We start from the raw sequence: 18,574 nt of genomic DNA on the forward strand, positions 1-18,574 counted from the left end.
TGAATGGAAAACCGCATTCAAAACCAAGTTTGGTTTGTATGAGTGGTTAGTCATGCCTATGGGTCTCTCGGAAGCACCGGGCACTTTTATGCGCCTTATGAATCATGTCTTTCGCCCTTACATTGGTATATTTGTTGTGGTTTACTTTGATGACATTCTTGTGTTTAGCAAATCTATCCAAGAGCGTGTCACCCATGTCCGCACCGTTTTGCAAACTCTTAGGAAAGAGCGTCTCTATGCTAATATGGAGAAATGCCTTTTTGGTGTTGATAAGCTCATTTTCTTAGGATTTGTTGTCTCTTCTAAGGGTGTTCATGTAGATGAGTCCAAGATCAATGCTATTAAAACTTGGCCCCAACCAACCAATTTGCAACAAGTGCGTAGTTTTCTTGGTTTAGCCGGTTTCTACCGTAGATTTGTGAAGGATTTTAGCACCATTGCTTCACCTTTGCATGCTTTGAGCAAGAAGAACGCGCCTTTTGTTTGGGGACCATCTCAAGATATTGCTTTCAATGAGCTTAAGAATTTGCTTACTAATGCTTCCGTGCTTGCTTTACCCAACTTCGACAAGCCTTTTGAGATTCATTGCGATGCTAGCGGTAATGGCATAGGAGGTGTGTTAACGCAAGAGAAGCGCCCCATAGCTTACTTTAGTGAGAAATTGTCCAGAGCGCAACTCAACTATCCCATCTATGACAAAGAGCTATATGCTTTAGTCTGCGCTTTACATGAATGGGAACATTACCTTCGTCCCCATGAGTTTATCATTCATACCGATCATGAGACCCTCAAGTATCTCAAGGGTCAAACTAAGTTGAACAAGCGTCATGCTAAATGGAGTGAATTCATTGAATCTTTTCCCTATGTCATCAAGTACATCAAGGGTAAAGAAAACATCGTAGCGGATGCTCTATCCCGCATATGCATGCTAGTCACGCAACTTGAGTTAGATGTCATTGGCTTCGAGCATATCAAAGAATTGTATGCGCATGATGAGACTTTTGCCACTCCTTATGCCAAGTGTTTGTCGCATACATATGGGAACGCTATTACATCAAAGACGGCTATCTTATGAGAGCTAACAAACTTTGCATCCCCAAGTCGTCCCTTCGTCTATTTCTTTTGCAGGAATCGCATGGAGGAGGATTAATGGGACACTTTGGACGCGATAAGACATTCGCCACACTCTCGAAGAGCTACTTTTGGCCAAAGATGTTTCGCGACGTCAATCGCTTCACCAACTGATGTTCGACATGCCGCAAAGGTAAGTCCAAAGCTCAATCTCATGGTCTCTATATGCCTTTACCAATTCCATACCAACCTTGGGAGGACATAAGCATGGACTTTGTACTTGGTTTGCCAAAAACTCGCAATGGGAAAGATTCCATATTTGTCATTGTGGACCGCTTCTCCAAAATGGCACGTTTTATTCCTTGTCACAAGATAGACGATGCTTCACATGTTACTAATCTCTTTTGTAGGGAAATATTGCGTCTCCATGGTGTGCCAAAGACAATTGTCTCGGACCGCGACGTCAAGTTCCTTAGCTAATTTTGGAATACCCTATGCGCCAAGCTCAGAATCAAGCTACTCTTCTCCACGGCATACCATCCTCAATCTGACGGCCAAACGGAGGTGACAAACCGCACACTCTCCGCTCTACTTCGAGTACTAATCAAGAAGAACATCAAGGAGTGGGAGGAGTGTCTACCCATCGCCGAGTACGCCTACAACCGAGCAAGACATTCGACTACCGGCAAGTCCCCCTTCGAGGTCGTCTATGGCTTCAACCCATTGTCCCCATTGGACATTCTACCTCTACCTCTTCAAGAGCGCACAAACTTGGACGCGAGTGCCCGAGCCAACTTCCTCAAGAAGATGCATGAAGATACAAGAAACACCATCGAGCGCCAAGTTCAACGTCTTGCGACCAAGCTCAACTTCAACAAGCAACCTATGGTCTTCAACATTGGTGATCGAGTGTGGCTACACCTTCGCAAGGACCGCTTCCAACAAGAACGCAAATCCAAGCTTCGCCCACGAGCGGATGGACCCTTCAAGGTGCTTGCACGCTACAGCAACAACGCTTACAAGATCGACCTTCCACGCGACAAGTACAACGTGAGCAACATCTTCAACGTCAAAGATCTCTCTCCTTTCCATGGTGATGAAGATTTTGATCCGAGGACGGATCTTCCCCAAGGGAGGGGAGATGATACGGAGCATCCCAAGGTCATACCCATGGACCTACCATCGTCTCATCAAGTGCCTACTGGACCCATGACTCGATCACGTGCAAGAGCCTTTGAAACCGAGGTGACATCTCTCCTCTCACAATTCCACTTCGATGCGCATGAAGCATGGCTACTACCTCATATGGATACTTTGTGCATACTCAGGTACAATGGAGAAGCTAAGGAGCAAGGACAAGAAGAAGAGGAAGATGGACGAGAAGACGGAGAAGAAGAAGAGGCAGGCGTCAACTCTTTGGACAGCCCGGAACTTCCGGCCAGAGCCCGGAACTTCCGGCCCCCGGACCTTCCGGCCGACCCGGAGCTTCCGGCCTCCGACGACTCCGACCAGCCCAGGCGTGCCAACTCTCGGGTTAGCCCGGACCCCGCCCCGGAGCTTCCGGCGCCCGGAACTTCCGGCCTGCCCGGACCTTCCGGCCCCCGGATGCCAGCACAACTCCACCGCGCCATCTCTCTGGTTAGGCCGGACCCTCCCCGGAACCTCCGACGCCCGGAACTTCCGGCCCTGCCTGCGCGCAGCCACTCGGGCCCGAGGCCCATGTACCCCTTCACTTCGCCCCCTTTTGCACTTAGACTATAAATAGACCCCCCATTCATCCTAGCTAGGGCAGCGTTGGTTTAGCTCATACTTCGAGATAGAGCTTCGCTCATCCATACCGATCTCCTCCTCGAGAGAGACTGCGGCCCCTCTTCGGAGAAGATCAACTTGGATTCAAGACCCCCTCTTGGGCGGCCCCATCAAGACCTCCTTCTAGGAGAAGAACCGGTTACTTGTATCGTCCTTTGTTGCCCTTGGATCATCGTGTATCTCTTTGTGTTTCGAGGATCTAGCACATGTGTAATCGAATGTTGTTGGTTTGAGTGTTCCTCTTGTGTTTTCCCTCGTGAATCCCCTCGTGTTCTTTGTGTTTCTCTTTGGGATCCGCTCCTTTCGTGAAAGATCATCCACCTAGGGTTTCGCCCTACATCAACCATCGTCACTTACCAGCCTTTTCCTAGCTGATCGGTCCTGTTCACGTAGCATAGTTTTATACTGGACGAGATCCATGCCCACAACTTCATCTACATGCACTTCCACTCCACCCCCCGACCTCCTATACTAGATGCCCTTCCTCCTCTATCACCTCCTCCTCTCCCACTTCTACCTCCTCCTCGACTTCCACCCCTAGCACCTCCTCCACCCCTGCCTGCGTTCGTCCAACACCCTCTCCCCCCATAGTATTACCACTAATCGGTTCTCCCGACCAGTGAAGCCAGTCCCCCCATTCACATAAACTCAGGTCGTGCGTTCCGTCCCCGCATTCCTCCACAACATGCCCCATACGACCGCAAAAGAAACAAAAGTCCGACAGCTTCTCATAGAACACTGGATATTTTTTTCCTTTCCTTCAAAGTGATTGGGACGAACCTGACGAGAGGTTTTGTAACATTCACAAAGACTCGCACCCTCAGGCAGCTCGCCGGATTGATCTTTCCTTCATTTACTACCACTGTAAACGGTGGATCTCCGACCTTCTTCGCCACCCTCTCCGCCAACTCCTTCTTCCTAGTCAACCCATCAGGTAAGCCTTTGATTCTTGCCCACAAAGGAAACATATTAAGAGCGTAGTCTGAAACATTGGTGAATCCATCATATTCTACCAGCACCACCGGATCTCTCCGAAACTGCCATGGCCCCCCTTCCATCACGCGCTTCCAATCGCCCAAACAATGGTACTGAGCCAAGAATAGGTTAGGCCCCTTGATGTTGAAAGTTACCCCCTGTGCACAGGCCCAAGCATTGCGCATCGAGTTCAGCAGGGCAGCATGACTAAACGGACGCATGGTATGAACCCTAAACAGCGCTAGCCATCGAACATCTTTGGTCAATTCATCCACCTCCCCTGACAAGTCCAAATCCTCCTCTTCTTCACCATGCAAATTGAGTCCTTCAAACGCATCCTCCGGGCTCGGATCCGGGCCATAATGATCCCAGTAACCCTGATCCTCGTCTTCCACATCCGCTTCCTTGTTTTTTGCCTCCTCCGCTCCCTCCGCAGAGTCCGCCAAGACCGGATCTTGCGGACCTTCAGCACCCAAGTCATCCGCCCTCTGCACCCCTTCCTCCCGTCCTGCGTCGTTCGACCCTACTCCTCCCTTCGCACCCCCCCGAAATCTCCATGCAGTCGTAGGATCAGCTTCGTTGCTCGCCTCCTGGGACGTCGATCGCACACGCGTGGTAGCAATCGCCGGTGGTCTGACGTAGAAACCCTAGACTTCAGCGTCGCCGCCGAAGGAAGAGGTGGACTCTAGGAAACCCTAGAGGAAAAAACTCACGCATGCTCACCTTAGTTGTTGGGTTTAGTGCTGGTAATAGCTGACATCGTACTGCCGTAGAAGTTATTGAGTAATTTCAGTTAGCTTGCTATATATGCTATGGGTACATTGGGGGTTCATCGCTTGTTCCGTCACCGTTGAGCTTGTTTAGGCTCTAACACTAAATCAAGGCTAGGTCGGGCTTCGTCCAGTTGATGGATAGACATGCGCGCGATGTTTTTGCAACAAGAGGAAAATTCACCCGGAGTTTTGCATGGCAATGGATGTAGCCACAAAGGGCGTTCCGGGGAGAGTGGCGTTGGTGGCCGGTCACCCCCGTTTCTCCACACTTGGCGCCTCCTGCTACTCCTTTCCCCTCCACCCAATAAAAAGAGCAAGGGACGAGGAGATGCATGCGTGCTTGCTTTGCATGCCCCATTGCTTCTTGTTGAGAAATAGAAAGGGTTCCGGTAGATCCATTTCAAAGACTTTCATTTCATAATCCATCGCTACGTCTCCAAGCAAAGCGCGCACAAAGCTCGAGGTCGATCTGCATGCGCGGCGGTGCACGTATATATATCTTGCTGCCGGCGGGAACGAGGCACCCTTCTCGTTAGCCGTCGAATTCGACGCCCGCCGGCACCGGAGCGGCCGATCCGGCGATTCATCGTGCCCGGTCATTGAGGTGCGTCGCCGTTCCAAGACATCTCATGTCGTTTCTTCACATTTGTCCGATCGTGCACGTTTGACTCTTGTTTCTTCACATGATAAGCCAGGCCTAGCGCATGAGCTAGCTGGAACGAGAGCTAAGAAAGGGAAAATGCCGTTGTTTGATCGAGATCGCTACCAGAGGCTGCCGCTCGACGTCGGCGGCGGTGGCGCCCGGCGGCCCGCGTCGTCCTGCGCCACAGCCACGGTCGTCCTCTTCGTGGGGCTCTGCCTCGTCTCCGCGTGGCTGATGGCGCCCACGAGCAACGTCCCGATGGGCGTCTCACCGGACAAGGCCGGGGAGGACACGGACGTCGGCTTGACCCGCAGCGTCGTCAAGGGTGCCGACGCCGACATGACACAGACAACAGACAAGGCTGCCAAGGAGGAGGACGACGGTCCGGCCGTGCAAACGACGGAGGTCGACCAGAGCGCAGAGACGACGGATGCCGATGCCAACAGCGCCACCGCAGGCAAGCCCGACGGCGACACCGTAGCCGGGGCCGAGTCGCCGTCCAAGAACCTCACACCCTCTCACGACAGCGGCATGACGGAAGGCGGGGATGTGGCCAAGCCGGAGGAAGACCCCGACAAGAATGTCCAGAATAACACGGAGGAGGCGACGACCGACAAGGGCGCCGAGGATGTGTCGACAGGCACGAACCAGAGCGGCGGCAACAATACCGAGCAGGACACGGAGGAAGCGACGACCGACAAGGGCGCCGAGGAGTCGACAGGAACGAAGCAGAGCGGCAGCAACAACGCCAAGCAGAACACGGAGGAGGCGACGACCGACAAGGGCGCCGAGGATGCGTCGACAGGCACGAACCAGAGCGGCGGCAACAACGCCGAGCAGAACACGGAGGAGGGGACGACCGACAAGAGCGCCGAGGATGCGTCGACAGACACGAACCAGAGTGGTGGCAACAATGCCGAGCAGAACACGGAGGAGGCGACGACCTACAAGAGCGCCGAGGATGCGTCAACAGGCACAAACCAGAGCACGGAGGAGGCACCAAAAGACACGACGGACACCGGTGACCAGGTTGATAAAAGCTCCGGCACTACAGAGACCGGCGGCCAGGGCGAGAAGAACGTCGAGGCGGCGCCGACCGAGAAGAAGGCTGAGACAGAGGATAACATCACCAACAAGAACGCCGAAGAGACGCCGGCCTACGCAAAAGAAGCTGGCGACGACGGCATGGAGAAGAACCAGACGGCCTTCGACGACCGGACCGGCGACGATGCGGCCACCGGCGCTGCATCCAAGAACCAAACGTTCGTCGACAAGAACGACAGACCCAGGAACCAGACATCTACAACTGTAGATGACACACTCTCTGAAGAAGACGGAATGGTTCTAACGAACAGTAGCACCACCACCCAAGGCGAAGACGAGAGGCCAGTGACGGAGCCGGTGACCGGCGGCGACGCAGAAACGGCGGAGCTGCTGCCGAGCGGGCAGGCGGAGCTTCTCAACGAGACGACGACGGCTGAGCAGGACGTCACGTTCCCGACACAGGCGACGGAGTCGACCGAGGAGAAGGCGCGAAACAGCAGGAAGAAGAAGGAGCACCAGAACAACGGCAATGTGGTGGTCGTCGTCGGCGAGTCGTCGACGGAGGAGGCCTCGTACGTGTGGAAGCTGTGCAACACGAGCGCCGGCGCGGACTACATCCCGTGCCTGGACAACGAGGCGGCCATCAAGGGCCTCAAGAGCAACAAGCACTACGAGCACCGCGAGCGGCACTGCCCGTCCCCAGCGCCGTCATGCCTGGTGCCGCTGCCGGAGGGCTACCGGCAGCCGATCCCGTGGCCGGAAAGCCGCGAGAGGATCTGGTACAACAACGTGCCGCACACCAAGCTGGCGCTGTACAAGGGGCACCAAAACTGGGTGAAGGTGTCCGGCGACGGCGAGCACCTGGTGTTCCCGGGCGGCGGCACGCAGTTCCTGAACGGCGCGTCGCACTACATCGACGTGATCCAGGAGGCGCTCCCGGCGGTGGCGTGGGGGACGCGCAGCCGCGTGGCGCTTGACGTCGGCTGCGGCGTGGCAAGCTTGGGCGGGTACCTGTTCGACAAGGACGTGCTGGCCATGTCCTTCGCGCCCAAGGACGAGCACGAGGCGCAGGTGCAGTTCGCGCTGGAGCGCGGGATCCCGGCCATCTCGGCTGTGATGGGCACGAAGCGGCTCCCCTTCCCCGGCGGCGCCTACGACTTGGTGCACTGCGCGCGGTGCCGCGTGCCGTGGCACATCGAGGGAGGCAAGCTGCTGCTGGAGGCGAACCGGCTGCTCCGGCCCGGCGGGCTGTTCGTGTGGTCAGCGACGCCGGTGTACCGGAAGGACGCGGAGAACGTGGGGATCTGGCAGGCCATGGCTGCACTGACAAAGTCCATGTGCTGGGAGATGGTGACGAGGACGAGCGACACGGTGGACCAGACCGCCATGGTCATCTTCAAGAAGCCGTCCAGCAACGAGTGCTACAGCAAGAGGAGCCGGGCGGAGCCGCCGCTGTGCGAGGAGTCGGATGACCCCAACGCCGCATGGTACTACCAATCAAGGCCGCATGCGCACGATTTTTCTTCATGAATCGCTTGCTCTCATGCTTGTTGCACTGCAATTGCATGGCAGGAACATAACGCTGCAGGCGTGCATGCACAGAGTGGCCACCGAGGCAGCGGCGCGAGGCTCGCGGTGGCCGGAGCAGTGGCCGGAGAGGCTGACGGCGGCGCCCTACTGGCTGAACGAGAGCCAGGTGGGCGTGTACGGCAAGCCCGCGGCGGATGACCTGGCGGCGGACACGGAGCACTGGAGGGAGGCGGTCAACAGCTCCTACCTGAGCGGCATGGGCATCGAGTGGAAGAACGTGAGGAACGTCATCGACATGCGATCCGTCTACGGCGGGTAAGCCCTTTCCTTTCCTCTCATTGTGTTGAAGGAGGAGCATGCATGACATGGAGATGGCTTGATCGATCAGGTTGGCGGCGGCGCTGCGGGACATGAAGGTGTGGGTGATGAACATCGTGCCGGTGGAGTCGCCGGATACGCTGCCCATCATCTACGAGCGCGGGCTGCTGGGGATGTACCACGACTGGTGCGAGTCCCTGAGCACGTACCCGAGGTCGTACGATCTCGTCCACGCCGACCATCTCTTCTCCAAGCTCAAGTACAGGTGCAAGGTGAGGCTGGTGATGGCGGAGGTGGACCGGATCCTCAGGCCAGAGGGGAAGATGATCGTCCGTGACGACAGGGACACGGCCGAGGAGGTGGAGAGGATCGCCAAATCTCTGCACTGGGAGGTCCGGATGGCCGTGTCAAACCAGGGGGAGAGGCTGCTCTGCTTCCACAAGACCATGTGGCGACCCACCCAAGTCCAACCACTCGTCTAGGAACACCACTACTAGTACTTTGCAAACACATGAGTATCAGAGTATGGCAGCAATAACGAAAATAATCCTAGGATTCTTATTGTTCACAAGTTTTGCACTTGCTTGTACGACAAGGAAACAGTTAAGAACATTATCATGTCTGAAACTCAACACTCGATTTGTATGGCAAAATCTCACTAATGGCACTGAAAACTATGAACTCCCAAGAACATCTCCTTCCTCCAGGCAACAGTACTATATGAACGCAAAAAACTGAAGCAAACATCGGCTAAAGCACTTGCAATAACGGGGACTGGCTGACTGACTCTTTGTCTCTCAATCATCAATGCATTAAGCTAGTACATAAATCCATTCCACAGGAAAATTGCATCACACCCCAGTGCCATAATATCGAGCTAGTATCTAACAAAATCTTACACAGCAAAGAAGAGCCTTCCAGACTCTGCGTAACATTTGAGTTTACCGCAGAGACATCATAAAACACTCAAAGGCACGGTATCAATGTTTAACATTAGAGTTTACCATCATTACAGACCACTCAAAGGCTGGCTGGCCGGCCCTCTAGAATCTTGCGAATTGCCTGTTATCATCACCGCCCTTCCGTCCATAAGGATTTGCGGCATTGATACCATGCCTCCTCGCCCCACCATCCACTTTCCTTGTCTTCCGACGTTTAGAAGCGCTGCTCTCCAAGTCAAGGTTCACTTTTGGAGGGTTCTTAAAACAGAATGATGCTGCCACAGCCTGCCGCCACATAACAAGCAATTAGATATGTCAATCCATTTTCCTGCCAAGTCCAAAACTCTAACCATATACACAATTAACTCACTTCATGCTCATCAAACATCAACATTATACAAGGTGACAACGAGAAATATCAGCTACTTCCCAGCTCACTCACTTCTAAACTAAGCCATCGAAAAAAGAGATTCTGAAAGTGCCAAAGGTGAACAAAATAAAGCAAAATGCCACTAGCACAGAGAGGATAAGGAAGACTAGTGCACAGCTGCCTCTACTCAACAGCTGAAATATTTAGGAAATGCAATGACAGCAAGACAAATTTCCTCCCACATACTAAAACGCGCAGTGGATTGTAAAGCAAAACAAAAACATACTCCCTCCATCCGGAATTACTTCTCGCTGAAATGGATGTATCTAGATGTATTTTAGTTCTAGATACATCCATTTCTATCCATTTCTGCAACAAGTAATTCCGGATGGAGGGAGTAGTATACAAGTAAGAACTGGTGGTGCACATGAACCAAATACTGATGAGTCTTCAGAAAGAACTTGACAGCAATTATACCTTCATATCAAGATCATGAACATTAAAAATGTCCTTCATGGCGTGTGAGTTGTATGCCAAGATGTAGGATCTGTAGGCTTCTTTAGCTGACTGGTTTAGGAAGTAATTCTCACCAACGATGTTCTCCTGCCCAACAACTCAGTTAAAAATTCTGGGCATACTTTAAAAAATGGATTGAAATAATTTAATTATCATAAAAGATGCACTTACAAGGTGTGATTGTAAATTTGGCACATTCTTATTATTGAACTCGTATTCTGTGAGAGAAATCTTGGCTGCCTGCAGACACCATTACATATGTAGTTTCTGTTAACTGTAGAGAGACAGACAGACAGAGAGATCGTTAAAATTTATTACCTTCAGGTAAATAAGAAACTTCAGTTCTTGCGGCAACAAGAACAATAAGGCGCTTCCTTTGCCTTTTTCACCACGTGCAGTACGACCAACTCTGTGAATGTAATCCTAAAAGTCAAATTTGAATTCGTCAGTACAGTAAAAAGATAAGAGTAGAAAATGTAACTAGAACAGGTAGCATCACAAACCTTTGGTTCATCTGGAGGGTCATATTGCACAATATAATCCTAAACAAGGGCAATATCATTCAGTTATCAAGGAAAAGAAGAATTCGTTGCACTGGTTTCAATAAAATGTTAAGTCAAAAACCTCACCACATCAGGAATATCAAGTCCACGTGCTGCCACATTAGTGCATAATAAGATGCCCTTTTCTGCCTTGCAGAAGTTAAAGAATGTTGTAGTTCGTTTCTGCTGTTTTTGTTTCCCATGGATATCTTCGCACCCTATCTGGAGAAAATTTAGAAGCTCGGCATGGAACTTTACTGAGCTACATGATGAAAAGAACACCATGACCTTCTTAGACTGTTTCTTTTTTAGGAAAGCATACAGAACCAAAAACCTCTTGTCGCTAGGAATGACACAATAGCCCTGCTGTAAGCCTTCCACGGTAGCCTGTAGGAGCATCATTGTTATTTTTACTATAGAAGTCCTCAATATAGAGAGGTGAATGGTGTGACAAATCATTTTCTTACATTTGATTTACCATCATCAACTGAGATATAAACAGGTTTTTCTTTCCTTTCTTCGTTTTTCTCAAATGACAACTTGGCAAAATCTTCAACCTGTGGATTAAAAATACCAGTAAATTCATGGAGACAGAAAAAACGTCAAGAATCAACTTAAAAGTTGGGACTTCAGGACAAATCCACAAACCTCTTTAGTTTGTGTCGCAGAAAAAAGAACTGTCTGCCGATTCTGTGCATCGTTTATGGTGAATAAAAAGGAATAATGGTTAAATGTCAATAAAGTTGATAAACTGTGGTATGTATATCAAGTGAGAATTGTCAGACGGCTATATGAAAATATACCTGGGGAAGGCGTTTAAATATTTGTTTCATATCTTCCTCAAAGTTCTGCTCAAGAATGCGATCAGCTTCATCAATTATAAGACACTACAGAAAATAATAGATTGAGAGATGTCAGAGAGACAAATTAAGAGAGAAAGGGGTCAGGCTCTGCAATAATCACACAGCAATGGCACAACAAATCAAGAAGGCAAGCATTGCATATGCATAAATTAGCAGTCCACACTGCTAAAGTAAACAGCTGGCCTTCGACATAATCTTGTTGGTATGAATTCCGCCTTCCAAGTAAACTGTGTTCCCCTGCTGCGTGTTACAGTTAGGTCCAAGAGTCAAGTGTTTGGTGTAGGTTCTAAAGACACACTCTCCTCTTAAGAGTCAGCCTCCATACATTGGACACTCCAGCCTCTAATCCAAAAACCTTAGCATGACCTCACAGCTTGGAGGCAGACTCTATGTAATAAAATAACCAAGCAGCCCCAGCTGTCAGGTTGAGAAGGTTGGCAGACTTGGAGAATTATGCACAGGCTGAGAAGTACGTACTCCCTCCGTCCCATAATGTAAGACGTTTTTGCAAGCTAAAACAGCTTGCAAAAACATCTTATATTAGGGGACGGAGGGAGTATTTTTTAATCATTTGGGTTCATCTAAGAGGTGACCTCAGCCTCTATATATTGTGTGTTTTTTCACAAAGCTTAGAGGTAGTAAGCAGGGCCTGGTATAAAAGCAATGCTACCTCTAACACACTGCAAGTGCCCTTATGCAAATCAGAGAGGTGTCGGGGCCCTTCATCACGCTGCATCAGAGCTGACCATCTCCTTGCATTGCCTCGACAATATAACCTACTGTTAGGATGCTCAACTAAATCCCTTTATTAGCTGGCTATGGTCTTGATACCAGCATGGATATACTCTTAAGCACATAGATACCCACTTAATTTCTACTGAGCTATAATAGCCTAATGCACTAGCTTATAGGTTCTTAATTCAAAGATTGAAACTATTAAACTGATGGGGAACATATAGCATATATGATCTACTTACTCAAATGTATGTCCTGTAACTTTGGTTGAGATAGCTATTCTGCCCTATCTAAATTATCTTCACCACTCTCTCTCTCTTTCTCTACTCTTATATTGACAAAAACAGATATTCGACACTTGTGATAGTCTGCTTTTGCCATTCAGCAAGGCGTGGTCCACAGATCCTGACTCTTTCTCTTCCTTGATGAGTAGCAACTTGTGTGCAGCTAGTTTAGTTCAGATTTTGATTTATATTTTCAGTTTCTTTTTGTATGGACAATGCATGTGGTGTTTAGAAGATGACTCTGTAAACTTCATAGAAGATGCTATTTTTCCTGAGTGATGCATACACAACACAACCTAACTAAGGCATCTTAATAGAATAAGACATGCCTAATCATAATGGTTAGTAGTTTCTGAATTCTTAACTTTGTTTATTTGATACATGGAGGGATGAATACAGGTCTCTTCTTCCTTCAGGCCAGTCTAGCTTATTATGTTATCTCTTCAGTACATATATTGCTCATCTACTTTTAGTACTGATACTGTTTCTCTTTCCAATTTATGTCAGTTATGCAGCCAGCTTCAGCAGCTCTGTTAGGCACATCTTGCAGCCACGACAGGCATGCACGTGCAATGGAATAAATGATGCACGTGCAATGGAATAAATGAAAATCATATGTTAACTTGTTGGTTTAGAAATTGGGAACGGTGACACCAAAGTGCACAACCAAAACAGATAATGCAAATTTCAAATGATATTACATATGTTGATATGTGGTGTTAAAAAAAACATGTTACTCCATTGGGGGTCACCATTGGCCTTCGGCCTCCTACTATCTAGACAAAAACATGTTACTCCGTTGGGGGTCACCATTGGTCTTCGGCCTCCTACTATCTAGATAAATCTAAGACAAGTAATATGGATCGGAGGGAGTACTTTAGATGAGATTAAAGTTATGAAAATGTGCATTGATTTTTCTGTGGCATATACATTCCTGGATGTAATGTTTGGCCAAAGAAAGAGATGGGATTTTTAGGTCATGCATGAACAGAAGACGCACACACGATGATGAATTATAGCTTTTCTTGAACCTCGTTTAGAAAATAAATTGATTTGTAACATTTCTGAGTAATCTAAGATAATGTTTTCTACACAAGTGAATTTGTAACAAATCTGCTCCTTTCCTTGACAGAAAGGCGGTGCATACTAGTTATTTACCTTTAGTCTCTTATATATGAAACCCTTGGTGTTTTGCAGATGATCCAACAGCCTGCCTGGTGTAGCTACTAACAAATTGACCCCCTTTGCAAGCTGGTCAGCTTCAGTTCTCCGGCCATTACCACCAATTACATATCCGAGGGTTTGTGAGTGATACTTCATCAATTCCTTGGCAACATTGTGTGTCTGGACCAAAACAAAAATACTTGTTATTAAGAAAAGTGAAATACAAAAGTGCAGGGCTTTAAAAAGTTGACTATGGTAATTTGTTCAGTCTCTGTCGAAGTAATTTTGGACTAAACGATTTGTCAATATTATTAAACAGAATGAACAAAAGTACAAAAAGTTTCCACTAAAAAGCATATAGTAATCTAAAAAATGTAGTACAGCAAACAACCATGTCCACTATATTTATAAGACCATTCTTTTTCAACAAAGTATAAGCCTATATAAGTTGGCCCATCGGATTTTATCATTTTATACTCATGGTCAGAGTTTAGTGCTGAACAGTGCTAACACAGGTAAACTGAACTGCGACAACTGTAGTAGCATGATTTCTCTAGGTAATCATACCTGTATGGCAAGCTCCCTTGTAGGGCAAACCACAATAACTCCTGTGCCATTCCTCGGCGAGAAATGCAGGTTATAGAGAAGCTCGATAGCCGGTATGAGGAACGCAAGGGTCTTCCCTGAGCCAGTCTTGGCAGCTCCCATCACATCCCTTCCTTCCAGCAGATGAGGTATCGACCGAGCTTGAATCTGCAAACACAAAAAGGAACAAGGAAATCATGTAGCCAGTCAACACATTTGCACAAAATTCAACATGTACTCCTACATAACACATATTTTGCTGAAACATACAGCACTTGTGTTCTATTATACGAGCTTTCACGGAGACCAGAAAAAACAAAACGAGCCGCGGGTTAAGTTGAATGGTAAGTTCGGGCACGCACCTGGGCGAGGTGGGTGTAGTTCATCTCCCTGATGGCCTTGGCGGTGAGCTCGGAGATGGGGAGCTCCGAGAAGAGCATGCTGGTGAGGATTCCCGAACCCTCCTTGTCCTTCTTCTTCTTTTTCTCCATTCCCGTCTCCTGCACCTCCTTGTCATGCTCATGGTGCTCGTCTCCTGCGTCCGACTGCTGCTGCGGCTGCGGCTGCTCCTCTTGGTTGAATTCGTCGGCAGCGGCGGCCTCGTGGACCGTCTCCTCCTGCTCGGAGTCCGACTCTGGCGGCGGGGCGACGGGTTTCCGCTTCTTGGAGGATTTGGAGGACTTGGCGGAGCCCATGGTGGCTGCGGCGGCGATGGCAAGGGGAGGCTCGACTTCTAGGGTATAATGGGTGGGGTCTTCGCGGCGGGAGGTTTTGTGGAGAAGGGAATGGCACGGTCGACTCGACTGGTTCTCGTTAGGTCTGAGTCGACGATATAAAGGTAACCGTCCGATACGGCTTATATACGCACCCCGATCGTTCGATCGCCCGGCAGTGCGTCCCCCTGGCCTCAGAGCCTTCTCGTGTACCGGGCCAGCCGTGGGCCACGGCACCGCGAGGAAATGGAGGCCTCTGGGCCTTCGGTCCACAGTGTAAGTTGCGTTCGTCCCTAAAAATGAAGGGCAGCTAGACGCAACGTTTTGGCTCTCCGGTGCATTTGCATCCAAGGTGAGCATTTGCACTGGCGGAGCTAGATGCAGATTACGCCTAGGGCTGTGCTATGTTGAGTGATAAATTTTTATGATTTTTTATGTTTTGCATGAAGAAATTATAAAGGAAGTTGTTTCTAGGCCTGGGGCTATAACCCTAGCTGCCCCAGTCCTGTCTCCGCCACTGAGCATTTGCATCCAATGTAAACAGTAATTACAGTATTTGTGATTCCCTCTCGTTAGGGTTTTCTTCCTCTCGGGGCGATCGTGATCGCCGCCATTGAGACCTGCCCTTCCCTGCCTCCGCCAAGAATCCTCGACCTCTTCCTTCGATCAGGGCGCCGCAGCGCTCGCTGGTCTAGGACGAGGCTTGGGGAGGGGAGTTCTTGGGTTTCCTGCAAGGCCCGCGATTTTTCTGATCAAGCTAGGGTTTCAAGAGTTCATGGCATCGGATGGAGCTTCTGGGTCGGCCGACAGGGGCCCGACGGAACCAGACGATGTGGCAGCATTGATGGAGGAATTGGGGCTCCGGGAAGAAGATCTCGATGATGTGGTGTACGATGAGGATGAGGCTCCAGCGGAGGCGGCGCGATGGATAGCGCTTGTTAGAGTTCACACTGTCAAAACTTACAGCCAATTCTGGTTCTTCAAGAACATGCGTGCGGCATGGGATCTTGCCCAGGAAGTTCAGTTCAAACCGCTGGAAGATAATTTGTATACGGTGCAGTTCGTGCTTAGGAGATTGGGAAAGAGTCACTCGAGATGGGCCTTGGCACTTCAGGGGGATGCCGTAATTCTGAAACCATACGATGGCCTGGCGAGGCCGTCCATAGTTTTGCTTGATACCATCGAGATTTGGGTGCAAATCCATGACGTCCCACCCTTCTATGCACATCTTGTGCCATCCTTAGCATCAAAGGTGGGCGAAGTCCTGTACGCTGAGCCCCAATCGCAAGATTTCGCTGGAAATTTCCACTGTGTCTGGGTCCGGATCAATGTCTACAAAGCACTAAAGAACGCAGTCTCGATGATAAGGGAGGGGAAACGCCAAATATATAGGATCAAATATGAGAAACTACCTAGTTGGTGTGCTGTGTGCGGCATGCTGGGGAATTTGTTCAAGGAACATAGCAATGGTATACATCCCCCATCAGCACTGGTTTTCAAAGATCTAAAGGCAACATGGGCTATGCGAACTGGACAGGGTCCGGGAGGGGGCTGTGGATGCAGGGGAGGCTGTCGTGGAGGCCGAGTTGGTCGTGGATCTAGTTCGCGTTTTGACCAGGATAGGGATGATGCTGGCAATGTAATAGATGCCGAGATGGCTGAGGCGGATGTCAATAGGAAGAGTGCGCAGGGCGAGGTGCAGCCTATGAAACAAACTATTACTAATGATACACATGATGGCTCTCAAGGGGCGTTGTTGGCTCTGCCCCAACCCAATCAGTTCCTCCTAGTCCAAGTGTTGGGGAACGCAGTAATTTCAAAATTTTCCTACGCACACACAAGATCATGGTGATGCATAGCAACGAGAGGGGAGAGTATCGTCTACGTACCCTCGTAGACCGTAAGCAGAAGCGTTATGAGAACGCGATTGATGTAGTCGTACGTCTTCACGATCCAACCGATCCAAGTACCAAACATACGGCACCTCCGAGTTCAGCACATGTTCAGCTCGGTGACGTCCCACGAACTCCGATCCAGCAGAGCTTCGAGGGAGAGTTCCGTCAGCACGACGGCGTGATGACGGTGATGACGATGATACCGACGCAGGGCTTTGCCTAAACACCGCTACGATATGACCGAGGCGGATTATGGTGGAGGGGGCACCGCACACGGCTAAAAGATCAACTGATCAACTTGTGTGTCTATGGGGTGCCCCCTGGCCACGTATATAAAGGAGTGGAGGGGGGAGGGCCGGCCCTCCTATGGCGCGCCCTGTGGAGTCCTACTCCCACCGGGAGTAGGATTCCCCCCTTCCATGTAGTAGGAGTAGGAGAGAAGGAAAGGGAAAAGAGAAGAGAAGGACGGAGGGGGAACCGCCCCTCCCCCTAGTCAAATTCAGACCAGGCCTTGGGGGGCGCGCAGCCTCCTCTCTCTCTCTCTTTCCCCTAAAGCCCAATAAGGCCCATATACTCCCCGGCGAATTCCCGTAACTCTCCGGTACTCCGAAAAATACCCGAATCACTCGGAACCTTTCCGATGTCCGAATATAGTCGTCCAATATATCGATCTTTATGTCTCGACCATTTCGAGACTGTTCGTCATGTCCCCGATCTCATCCGGGACTCCGAACTACCTTTGGTACATCAAAACACATAAACTCATAATACCGATCGTCACCGAACGTTAAGCGTGCGGACCCTATGGGTTCTAGAACTATGTAGACATGACCAAGACTCATCTTCGGTCAATAACCAATAGAGGAATCTGGATGCTCATATTCGTTCCTACATATACTACGAAGATCTTTATCGGTCAAACCGCATAACAACATACGTTGTTCCCTTTGTCATCGGTATGTTACTTGTCCGAGATTCGATCGACGGTATCTCAATACCTAGTTCAATCTCGTTATCGGCAAGTCTCTTTACTCGTTCTGTAATGCATCATCCCGCAACTAACTCATTAGTCAAATTGCTTGCAAGGCTTATAGTGATGTGCATTATCGAGAGGGCCCAGAGATACCTCTCCGACAATCGGAGTGACAAATCCTAATCTCGATCTATGCCAACTCAACAAGTACCATCGGAGACACCTGTAGAGCACCTTTATAATCACCCAGTTACGTTGTGACGTTTGGTAGCACACAAAGTGTTCCTTCGGTATTCTGGAGTTGCATAATCTCATAGTCTGAGGAACATGTATAAGTCATGAAGAAAGTAGTAGCAACAAACTAAACGATCATCGTGCTAAGCTAACGGAATGGGTCAAGTCAATCACATCATTCTCTAATGATGTGAACCCGTTAATCAAATGACAACTTATGTCTATGGCTAGGAAACTTAACCATCCTTAATTCAACGAGCTAGTCAAGTGGAGGCATACTAGTGACACTCTGTTTGTCTATGTATTCACACATGTACTAATTTTCCGGTTAATACAATTCTAGCATGAATAATAAACATTTATCGTGATATAAGGAAATAAATAATAACTTTATTATTGCCTCTAGGGCATATTTCCTTCAGTCTCCCACTTGCACTAGAGTCAATAATCTAGTTCACATCTTGAGGTGATTAGTTCACATCTCCATGTGACTAATACCCAAAGGGTTTACTAGAGTCAATAATCTAGTTCACATCGCTATGTGATTAACACCCAAAGAGTGATCATGTTTTGCTTGTGAGAGAAGTTTAGCCTAC

At 49.3% G+C, this 18,574-nt stretch overlaps 2 protein-coding genes across 2 annotated transcripts; one reads left to right on the forward strand and one right to left on the reverse strand.

Annotated features, from left to right (window-relative positions):
* The first annotated feature begins 4,996 nt into the window (after positions 1–4,996).
* LOC125508396 (probable methyltransferase PMT24) lies at positions 4,997–8,792 on the forward strand. The gene is made up of 4 exons (XM_048673102.1): positions 4,997–5,232; positions 5,324–7,802; positions 7,888–8,160; positions 8,234–8,792. The coding sequence occupies exons 2-4, from the start codon at positions 5,368–5,370 to the stop codon at positions 8,643–8,645; spliced, it is 3,120 nt and encodes a 1,039-aa protein (XP_048529059.1). The 5' UTR covers positions 4,997–5,232; positions 5,324–5,367; the 3' UTR covers positions 8,646–8,792.
* A 146-nt stretch (positions 8,793–8,938) lies between these two features.
* LOC125508397 (DEAD-box ATP-dependent RNA helicase 27) lies at positions 8,939–14,979 on the reverse strand. The gene is made up of 12 exons (XM_048673103.1): positions 14,526–14,979; positions 14,146–14,331; positions 13,573–13,758; positions 11,336–11,419; positions 11,181–11,222; positions 11,000–11,089; positions 10,620–10,919; positions 10,494–10,532; positions 10,309–10,413; positions 10,162–10,230; positions 9,952–10,077; positions 8,939–9,389 (listed from the first exon to the last, which is right to left on the reverse strand). Exons 1-12 carry the CDS (start codon positions 14,856–14,858, stop codon positions 9,207–9,209), a joined length of 1,743 nt encoding a protein of 580 aa, XP_048529060.1. The 5' UTR covers positions 14,859–14,979; the 3' UTR covers positions 8,939–9,206.
* Between the last annotated feature and the right edge of the window lie 3,595 nt (positions 14,980–18,574).

The sequence above is a fragment of the Triticum urartu genome, chromosome 5 (genome assembly GCF_003073215.2).
Source record: "Triticum urartu cultivar G1812 chromosome 5, Tu2.1, whole genome shotgun sequence".
In the NCBI taxonomy this organism is placed as follows: domain Eukaryota; kingdom Viridiplantae; phylum Streptophyta; class Magnoliopsida; order Poales; family Poaceae; genus Triticum; species Triticum urartu.